We start from the raw sequence: 11,541 nt of genomic DNA, 5'->3' as shown, positions 1-11,541 counted from the left end.
TCATTATAGCAATATAGGGTCCTTCAAACGTATAACAAGCATCAAAGATAGAGTCCAAGCATCTTTCACATCCAAACTCGTAACTAGAACCTTCGGATAACCTAGAACCTTCGGATAACTTTTCTGAAGTCCAAAAATCATATGAAGAAAACCATAAATTCCATCTATAATCTTATATGATTTTTGGCAGAAAATCGACAAATTATCAAATGTATACGATTTTTGGTCCTCGTCTTCTATATAAACCCAAATATGATCAATGTGCTAATAGTTCGTAGCATTTGTACCATTTACATTACCAATCAGAAAACAAAAGAAAATCTTTTAGGCATGCCTAAAGTTAGTATAAAAACTCTTAACATGTTTAGTCCACTTATTTGCCAACCACTAATGTCCTTGAAAACTTCATCCTAAATTCAAATTGGATAGCATTCTGCAGAAAAATGGGGTCAAATTGTAATTTTTAAAAAATTAAGGGGGAAATTATAATTTTCAAAAAGTTGAGGGGTCAAAACATAATTTTTAAAAAGTTTATGGATCAAAAATATAATTCTTAAAAGTTTAGGAGTGAAAATGTAATTTTTAAAAAATATAAACCCAACATCACTCCAGTCTTAAAACTCGATCGCTACGTCAGTTTCAAAACCCAACCCCGAGCCTTGATATTTGTAAAATATTTTATATGTTTTTAATATGATATTTTAAGTTAAATTGCATAATGCGGTTTAGTACACATGTTTTTTTTTTTTTTTTTTTTTTTTTTTTCCATATTAGACATTACACTTTGTATTGTATCAATTTTGAATCTCGTATTAAATTAAACAAATGTATAAATATCACCAAATATTGTATTATTACTAAACAATACAATACGCAGTGTGTGTATCAAACATGGCCTAAATAGTTTTAATAACCATTTGTGATTTTTATGTAAATCTTATGTTTATGGAATGAAAATAGCTTTGCTCTTCACATGTTTGATGTGAACGCTTGATCTAACTGGGAGACCTCGAATCTGGATGAGATAATGGCCATGAATACCTAAAGGAATGTAGTCCAAGGAAGTGGCCGTGAAGAGTAGTCTCCTCAGTAGTACAAGTTTAACATTATACAAATGGTCCTCCCACGAAAAGTTATATATATATATATACAAGTTATGTTTTTTTCCACCACTACTTGCATAATTAACTCGTCCTGTAGGAAATAGATTCTTAGAATGTTAGTGCACTTTGTGTATTTAAATATCGTAAAATTGTTTAATTTAGATTAAAGCAGTCCACGAAAAGTAGTGCCTTTCAGATTAATTGAATATACGTAATGACCAACTAACTTAACGGACACTACAAGTTCTCTATATATTTTTGAATTGGCACAAATTATATATATATTTGGTTCAGCATAACAAAAACTAAATTTAATCTCATAGTGAAGTTGTTTTTGTTGTTTTATTTTATCTTATTTGACCTGGTTGAGTTTGAATAGAAGATTTTCAATTCACATCAACCACTTCCATGACTCTCCATCCAAACTTTGAAATATTGTCTCAAAGAGTTCAATTTCGTTTGAATTTTTTTTGGTTCATGAATTTAAATTAATAATTTTTTATTATGATTTTTATTAAAAAAAACACTATAAAAACCATAAATTTAAAGCCATAAAACAAACAACTTCATTTCTTTGTATAAAATTACCTTAATATTCTTATTAAACGACACGACACTCGTATTATTCTTTTGATTACAATTTATTTTTTAAACAATATTTTATCAACCATTGATGAGCCGGTTTTGTCGATTGATGACTGATTATGAGACATTTTGAATGTTAAAAGACAAGAATCAAATTCAACCTTAAATTCCAGAATCAAAATTTAATATAAAATTAACTTAAATTCTTTTTTTTTTTCCTCTTGACGAGTATGGTTCGGTCATCAAGGGCGTTCTCAAAACACGGTGGGGCTTGTTCATCATTGTTGGCAAACATGAAGACAAAATCTGCATGAAATGTTGCCTTCACAAAAAAAAAAAAAAAAAGAAAGAAAGAAAGAAAAAGAAATCTGCATCAAATGCCATTTAACAAATATGCAAGTAGGTCCAATCTCACGTGCCACCAGGTAACTTCATCATCAACTTGCAGATTTTATAACAATAAGTGCACGTTATTTTGTTTTAGAGCAAAGTAAATTCTTTTAAGCAATTTAAATATATTCTAACAGTCGAATCTATTATTATTGTTCAGTTCACGTTAAAAATAGTGCAACTCACAATAAAAAAAATATTTTGGATCTTAAATCAGACCGTCAAAATTTAAGTGGATTAAAAACTTCTCCGCCCATAGAACAAGACAATGTAATGCTTTTTTTTTTTAAATTTTTTATGCTAATAATAAATAATCTAACGCAGACTTTAGTCCTAATGTAAAGTGATATGTCCTAATCGCCGACCATGGATACAGAAACGACGAGAGTACCAAACCAATAATAAAACATAAAAAATGTTACCCGTTGGATTCCAACGAAAATCTAGATATCAACTCTACCTACTCATGGTCCCACACCGTTGTACAATGTCAACAGCCAGAAAAGCCCAATCCAACAAGTCCAGATCCAAAAATCTAAACTCGCCCGCATGAGATCCGACCCCAAATGAACTTCACTAGTTACACTTTACTTCACTGACCAAGCAGCTGAGAAATCTGAGAGAAAAAACAAGAAGAAGAAGAAGAATGGGTTTCACAATGGGTCTGAATCTTCTTCTGTTGTTGGCTATGGTGGCCACCAACATTCTCTCTCTCTACCATCTCTCCTCCAACTCCCCCTCCACCGCCGCCAACAACCCTTCCACCGCCTCCCACCAAGTCCCCGACCACCTCATCCACCAGCTCACCACGATACGCGCCACCATCAACCACCTCACGCGCCGCCACCACAACCCCAACTCTGCCGCCGGAAATTCCGCCGCGGCCGTCCCTCCCGCCGATCTCCTCCTCTACTCCCAGCTCTCCCCCATTGCCTCCGCCTGCCACGCCCACCCAGACCTCCTCCACCGCTTCATGAACTACACCCCCTTCTCTCTCTGCCCCTCCTCCTCCGACGACCTCGCGGAAACCCTGATTCTTCGCGGCTGCCACCCCCTCCCTCGCCGCCGCTGCTTCTCCCGAACTCCGCCGAAGCCCTCGTCTTCTTCTCTCCCTCAAAACCCTTTCCCTTCTTCGATCCCCGACTCGTATTTGCTCTGGAATCGGTACAGTTGCAAGAGCTTGGATTGTCTGAACAGGATGAACCCAATTTTGGGTTTTGATTTGGGGAAGGAAGTTACGAATTTTGTTTCGTACAAATCGGAGCTGGATTTGCCGGTTCCCCAGCTGATGCAGATCGCGAAGGCGGCGAATTCGGTGCTGAGATTGGGGATCGACATCGGCGGAGGCACGGGAACATTTGCGGCGAGAATGAAGGCCTACAATGTGACGGTTTTGACGACGACGATGAACGTTTTCGCTCCGTTCAGCGAGGTCGCGGCGCTGAGGGGGCTGGTGCCGCTCCACGCGCCGCTGCAGCAGCGGTTGCCGGTGTTCGACGGGACCATGGACATCGTGCGGTGCGGGCGGGCGGTGAACAGGTGGATTCCAACCGTGGCGCTGGAGTTCTTGCTGTTTGATATTGATAGGGTGTTGAGGAGCGGCGGGTACTTGTGGCTGGATCATTTCTTCAGCAAAGGGGTTGATCTTGAGAAGGTTTATGCTCCGTTGATTGGGAAATTGGGGTACAGGAAGGTGAAGTGGGCGACGGCGAGCAAGGCCGATTCGAAGAGCGGCGAGGTCTTCTTGACTGCTCTCCTGCAGAAGCCTGTCACGAAATGAAGTTGGGCTCTTGTGAGGTAATAACTTGAATTGTTGAATTTTTGTTTTTTTTTGTTTTTTTTTTGTTTTTTTGTTTTTGTTTTTATACATCTTTGGTTTTGGTTTTTGTAAGTTTTCATGCATGGTTTTATAATCTTCACTTAGCATTTGTCATATCTGCTTTTTTCAGTTAGTGGGAATGTATGATTTTAGATGAAAATGAGGTGAACTTAATTAGATTTCGAGTATGGCATTATTTGATTTGTTGGGTGTTAATGTTTTTGCATTATTTCTTGGGTGGAAAGGAAGGTTTTGGAATTCTATGGATTGGTAATTGGTTGCATCTGATCTGAGAGTTTTTGGTATTTCTGATCATGGTGAATTCAGATCTTTGTGAATTAAAGGTCTGATCACATGTTTGGTGTTGCTATTTCATTAACATAAGATGAGTTTCGTCATGGTTAATTCTCAGAATACCATGGTTTAAGGAAGGAGATCTTGCTTGAAATGTGTACTCGAGCAAGGTATTTCCCCTTAATATCTCGAAATAAAACATACTACAAGAACAGGCTCAGAAACTTAGAATTAATTAAAGTTTAATCTTTTCCAAACGGCTCTTTCTTCTTGAGGTTAAAGTTCCGTTATTTTTTTTCCTCCATCTAGATTAACCAAGTTTTCTTTGGGAAGTAAAGGTGATGAAAAGTTTAGTTGACATGTGCTGAGTAGTAAATCATGAATCCTTTATATGATAAAAGTATTGCATTGTTTTGTTATTCTAAATGACTATAGTCTTCTGTGGAGAGTAATAGTGATTAAATAGATTGTAGATGTTGAAACATAGTTGACGTCAGATTTGGTAAACAATAAAATTTGATTCATTGCCCTGTATTAGCAATAGCCGCTTTATCTGATTCCTTGCCCTATATTAGCCGCTTTATTAGCCTGTTTCCTTTCAATCTTAAAGAGAAAGGAGAAAATGGGATGCCTAATGAAGAAGTTGAACTATCTTTCTTCAACAAAGTCTCCACTCATCAGAATTCCAACCTTTTGGGATTTTTCCTTAACTAGCATTTGAATTACTTGCATTGCATTAGGCATTCAAGCAATCACCAGCTAAGAAACACTTGTAGTTAATGGAAGCTTACCTGACAGTTTAGTAGATGAGTTTATTTCATACATATCTATATACACATAGGCACACACATATTTATACATACATACACACACATATATATATATATATATATATATATATATAGACTAGTTTTCAATAGTTACACTTTCATAGTAGTTACCTATCAAATATGGCCTTATTCATCTCATAACTCAAGTCATATTATTACAGTGATTTCTCTTACATAAATTCAAATTTAACTTTTTTGCTATAGTGTTTTTCTCTCACATACACAACTCAAGTCGTGACTTGAGTTGAGCAAATGAATACACCTATAAAAATTTGATGATGTGGTGTGACAAGAATCCAATTTCATTAGGTGTCATAAATATTTTTAGTTAACTATCCAATTTGTTACAACCGTGAGATCAATATCTTACGGTTAAAAGAATGACACTCACTGATGGGTAAATATTAGAATAACTATTTAAACCACACCCATATGGATGTGTGTGTGTGTTTTTGTTGAATTTGTTAGTGAAATTTACTGCTGTAACTTCTTTATCTGGCTGCTTCTGATGGATTTAAACTGGCAATGCAGGATTATTGTTTAGACTTGAGAAAGGGATTACATAAGACTTTTCTCACTCCCGGTCCTAGATGGAGGCCTTCAGGTCGAGTAAGAAAGCAACATATTTATTTCCACTCAAGTGGGTTATATACATTTTGTTAGCGATCAGTAAGGCATAGGCAATTGTGGAATATTAGCTGACATGGTTGGGACGAAGGTGAATTTGTACCACTAAAAGATCCAAGGGAACAAAAAGCATGTGCTGAAGCCAGTCGTCTTTATTGGCGTCTTCTTGACTGCTTGTAAGATAAAGTTATTCCTTTTATTATTTATATATATATTTTTAAAGGAATGAGTATGCAGAACATTGAGAAAAAGCAAGCTTTATTAATTAGCTGGTTATCTCTTATCAATAAATTAAAAAAAAAAGAGCCTTTTCTAGAGAGAAAGAAAGAAAAAGTTGTGGTTTTCTCTGGGTTAAGATCCTTTAAAAAACTTTACGGTGAAACATTTTATTTTGATTGTTAGATTATTTTTTTTAACGGTTAAATTTATAGAGATAGCAGTTTTACACGATGTATTTTAAATGATATATACAGATTTAACCGTTAAAAATTTAATCTAACGATTAAAATAGAGTGCTCTGTTAATTAGTTTTTTTAAAGCGTCCCACGCTCTCAAAAGTTTCATGTGTAAAGCGGTTCCTTTTCTGCGTAAATCATTTATTCCATGTAAAGAGACGGAGAAAAAGAAAAAGGCTGGGGGGAACAAAATGCAAGGAAAATAGTGGCTCGTAGAAAGAGCTCTCTTTTCGCTTGTCCTATGCGTTCCCAAGTCCGTATCATAAAATGTAGTCAATAAAGTAAGAGCTTTGTGAACCAAAGGAATCATTAATTAGTAATTGCTTACGCCTTGTTTTATTTATTTATTTATTCATTTTATTCGTTTCGAGAATCATTCAACAAGATTAGTGATGCCAGTACGAGAGATTTTAATTTACATGACATCTACCTCTGATATAGCAACTTTAGTTCAAGCACATTTTCTCTTATCATCAAGAGCCATATTTCGTATTTCCTTTCCATTTTACGGCTTAATTTTCTTTTCTTTTTTTCCCCTTTGTTTAACAAGGCATAACTACAAGGTAGCTAACTATTTGTTCACATTCTAAAGGAATTATGTTAAGAACACAAAATAAATAACTAATAACTAGAGATATGTTTAGTAATTAATACTCAAACTTGCAATAAACGTGTCCTTTTTTTTTTTCTTAAATAAAACAACTTTCTTTCTTCTATCAAGAAAACGACAAATGATCTCCTAAAAGAGAAAAAAAAACATAATTCTGTAGGAACCGGTTGGTTACATACCCTAAAGTCCAACTAGGCTATACACACATATTTATCATTACGAGCTCTTCTAATTCTGATGGGAGTTGTTATGCCAACTGAAACCAGACTCTTGACATAACCAGAAGCACGAAAATGTGTCGTCTCTCCTAATTTCTCAAGACTTGTAACCTTCTTGGTGACTAGGTTATAAGAGACCAGGCCTTGTTTACCTTGTCTAATAAGGAGCTCATCACACTTCCAAAATGCTATCGGATTTCGCAAATACCTCCTAGCGGATCGATTGATACATGTTTTGTCCACCCTCGACAACTTTTATGATGTCATCACTTAGGGGGCGTTTGATATGGGGTAATCTCAGGGGTGGGAATGAGAATCTTTCAGATTCTTATGTTTGGTACAATTATTAGACTTTTTTAAAACCCAAAAAAGTGAAGTCCATGGGTTTAACATTACCACATTTTGAGGTAATCTTAAATCCATCTTAGAGGGTGCTATTTATTTTCTCAGGAAAATTAATAACACGGGAAAGTTAAAAAATGGGTGTTATTTACTTTCCCACATTTCTCCCACCTATCTCTTCGCAGACCCAACCGCCTCTCTTGTCCACTGCTCTTCCGTCGACCACGCCGCCACCTTTCGTCGTCGGACTTTCCTGTGCCGCCACCACCGTTAAATTCGCCTTCTGATCCACTACTGCCCTACCCCACTGTTAAATCCTCATATCCAACAGTGTTCGCCGATCTCCTCGTCCACCCGGCCCTTTGACCGTCCCACCATCCTCGTGACAGTCACTTCTGTCCGTCTATCCCCGAATTGCCTCCGTCTGCCCAGCCTCGAATCGCCTCTGTCTACCCAGCCTTGAATCGCCTCCGTTCGCGCAGCCCCGTGACCATCGCACCATTGCCCCGTGACCATCGCGCAGCCTCGTGACCAGCCTCGAATCGCCTTTGTCCGCCCACGCCTGGCAAAGTCCAATCCCGTGTGGAACTGGAAGATCAAGAGGGAGATCGAGAGGGATGAGAGAGAGAGAGAGAGAGAGAGAGAGAGGGAGCATTTTTTAGTTTTGTATTTTTTCATAATATTTAAAAAATCCACTAATAGTATTAATCTTATAAGTTAGTAAAATAGAAATAATAGGAGTTAATTAGTTTCAAATTTTTTTTCAATTATTAACTTTATAAGAAGGATTACATTACTATGCCCAACCAAACACCGTAAAATAACATTGCTGGGAATCTAACAAAAGATTTCTAGGCATAACCAAACATGATAACGTAGAATTTCAGAGAATCATATTACCTACCATCACTTTCCTACGTATTTAATTCCTATTGATTATTGCATACCAAACGCCCCCTTAGAGTTTGATTACTCATGACGCAGCGTCGGATAACAAAGCAACATTTTCATTCCACCTAGTAGGGTTTGAATAGTGGAATATTGCTATGTAATTCCTCATCATGAAAATCAAATGATTGTATTGTTTCATTAAGGGACTCGAAATAATTCTTGGAAACCAACCAATAATAGACCCCTTCGCAATACACCTGTTTCTTGGTGGGAATAGTATTATAGTCATTATTGGTGTCTCTTTGTATCTTGATTTCTCTTTGTACTCGAATAGTATTATAGTCACCTGTTTCGAATTTTTCCATGCCCGTTACGTAGTAGGAAGAAATTATCAATAACATAACTAAGCTACTCCTTGGCGTTGTCTTCATCATTGTGAACAGTAAGAGATCCTTCATGTGCGTATATTCTTTTATTGTAATTGAGGAACTTGAAAATTAAATATGAAGACTTTTTGCTGCTATTATAGAGATGCTTATCCACGAATCTTTGATCTCTAACGACAACATTTATGAGTATATACTGTGAGTGTAATTCCACAAACGACAGCTCGTTTAGAGAAGTGGTACTAGAAATGACAAGTCACTTAAAGGGATTCAATGCAGCTGGTTTCTTCTAAAGGGGAGATCCTCGCTCTACACGTGGAGGGCCAGCTACCGTTAGATCTAGTTTATGTTGTATTGGGTTAGATATAATCTGAGGCTTGTATTGTCGGTGGAATTCATTCCATTTGGCTCACAAATTTGTAAACGAGAAACTCCATCGGTGAGAGAGAGAGAGAGAGAATTGTAAGGGTGTTTGGGTTCCAAGAAAATCAGGAGAGGATTGTTCTTGAGGGAAACACAAGTGTCTCTTCTCTGGGTTTGATTCTTGTAATTGGGTGAGAGTTCTTGTTTTGGGATTGGAGAGCTGTGAGGGTTGTAATCTCTTCTCTAATATTGGAATAGAGCTCGCTGTGGGGGAGCTCAACGGGGACATAGGATGAGTTATTTGTCTGAACCTCGGTCAAACAATTGATTGTGTTCTTGTTGATTTCTTTTCTGAGATTAGTTTTGTTTTGAGTCTGGTGTTGGCGATTGTCTAACAGTGGTATCAGAGCTTTGGTTGAGAAGCGGAAGTTTTCAGATTCAAGGGTTTCTCAGGCGATCTTGATCAAGAATCGAAGAGAGAAGAAGAAATGGGAACTGTCAAATTCGAGCTCGAGAAGTTCGATGGTTCTGGAGATTTTGGCTTATGGGGAAAAAAATTGAGAGCCATACTCGTTCAACAGAAGGTTACGAAAGCCCTAGGAGACATGAAGGACGTGAAAGGAACCGAGGAAGAGAAGGCCGATTTGCAAGAAATTGCATACTCCACGATCATCCTCTACTTAGCCGACAACGTTCTCAGACAGGTAAACGAGGAGGATACTGCGGCGAAGGTATGGCTCAAACTTGAACAATTATATATGACAAAATCCCTTACAAACAAGATTTACTTAAAAGAGAGTCTTTTCAGTTTTAGAATGGACACCTCTAAAAGTCTAGAGAAGAATCTTGATTATTTTAATAAAATAATAATAGATCTTGCTAATATTGGGGAAAAAATAGAGGAGAAAAACCAGGCGGTGATTCTCCTAATTTCCTTACCAGAAAATTTTAGGGAAGTCAAGAATGCCATTAAGTATGGCAAGGAAAGTTTGTCCCTAGAGGATGTACTTTCTGCGTTGAGGTCTAGGGAATTAGAAATAAAATTTGAAATGTCCTAGAGAAAAGACACTACTGGTGATGAAGGTCTTTTCTCAAGAGGGAGGCCCCCAAAGAAAGAACATAATAAACCCAAATTCAGACCAAATTCAAGGTCCAAATCCAGATCAGCCTAAAGAAAGTGTTTTCACTGTAATAAACCTGGGCACATTAAGCGGTTCTGCAAAGAGTGGAAGAAAAAGCTTGCTGAACAAAAGGGGTTAGAAGGAGAAGCTGCAGCAAATCAAGCAGAAGGATGTGACAGCTCAGAGATCTTGGTTGTAGGGGTAACCAGACAAGAAGATGAGTGGATTTTAGATTCTGGGTGCACTTACCACATGTGCCCCAGGAAATCTTGGTTTACAGATTATGAGGAAATCAATGGAGGAAAAGTCTTGATAGGAAATAACCAGTCTTGTAATGTAACAAGACTTGGTTCTATTGCCCTAAAGATGGACGATGGAACCCTACAAGTTCTAAAGAATGTCCGTCATGTTCCTGAAATAAGGAGAAACCTCATCTCCTTAGGAACTTTAGATGACTCGGGTTATTCTTACAAAGTAGAAGGTGGAACCCTGAAGATTCTAAGAGGAAATCTGGTCACAATGAAGGGCAAGAAAAAACAAGGCTTATATGTGTTGATGGGACATACAGCCATTGGAATTACAGCCACGGCAGAAAAAGATAAAGAAAATGCCACTATTTGGCATAGAAGATTAGGCCATGTTAGTGAAAGAGGGCTACAAGAATTAAGCAAGCAAGGCCTGCTTGGCAAGGATAGAGTAAACCAGCTGGAATTCCGCGAGCAGTACATAATGGGCAAACAACACCGATTAAGCTTCACCTCATCAAGCTATAGAGCCAAAGAGCCCATGGACTATGTTCATGCAGACTTATGGGGACTTGAAAGAGTGGCTACACACGGCGGTCACATGTACTTTCTTTCCATTGTAGATTATCATTCTAGGAAAGTATGGATCTATTTGTTAAAAACTAAAGATGCATGCTATGACAAATTTAAACAATGGAAAGCCTTAGTTGAAAACTAGAAAAATAAAAAACTTAAAGCTCTCAGAACAGATAATGGTATGGAATTCTGCCATGAACACTTCACTCAGTATTGTGTAGAAAGGGGTATAGTTAGGCACATAACTGTAAGGAAAACCCCCCAACAGAATGGGGTAGCTGAGAAGATGAATAGAACCTTAATGGAAAGAGTCAGGTGCATGTTGTTTGGGTCTGGGTTAAGTAAGAACTTTTGGGGAGAAGCGGTTAACACAGCAACCTATCTCATAAACCGATGTTCATGTAAGCCTAATAACCTAAAAACTCTAGAAGAATGCTGGACAGGAAAACCACCAGATTTAACAAACCTGAGGGTATTTGGTTGTGCTGTCTATGCACACCAAAGGGAAGGAAAACTAGACCCAAGGTCCATAAAAGCTATTTTTCTTGGTTATCCAGAAAGGGTTAAGGGTTATAGGTTGTGCATAAAACAAGGCCCTCATTACAAAATCCTAATAAGTAGAGATGTAATATTTAATGAGCACGATATGCCATATCTGTCAAAGGAAAAGGATACTGCTATACCTA

The 11,541-nt window shown here is 37.5% G+C and overlaps 1 protein-coding gene across 1 annotated transcript; it reads left to right on the top strand.

Annotated features, from left to right (window-relative positions):
* The first annotated feature begins 2,627 nt into the window (after positions 1-2,627).
* On the top strand, positions 2,628-5,949 carry LOC21393933. Its single transcript, XM_010102687.2, has 2 exons — positions 2,628-3,875; positions 5,553-5,949. Exon 1 carries the CDS (start codon positions 2,725-2,727, stop codon positions 3,856-3,858), a length of 1,134 nt encoding a protein of 377 aa, XP_010100989.1. The 5' UTR covers positions 2,628-2,724; the 3' UTR covers positions 3,859-3,875; positions 5,553-5,949.
* The last annotated feature ends 5,592 nt before the right edge of the window (positions 5,950-11,541 follow it).

Source organism: Morus notabilis, unplaced genomic scaffold, assembly GCF_000414095.1.
Source record: "Morus notabilis unplaced genomic scaffold, ASM41409v2 Scaffold1445, whole genome shotgun sequence".
In the NCBI taxonomy this organism is placed as follows: Eukaryota; Viridiplantae; Streptophyta; class Magnoliopsida; order Rosales; family Moraceae; genus Morus; species Morus notabilis.
Note: the sequence above shows the minus strand (reverse complement) of the source record. Positions and strands in the feature narration are given on the sequence as shown.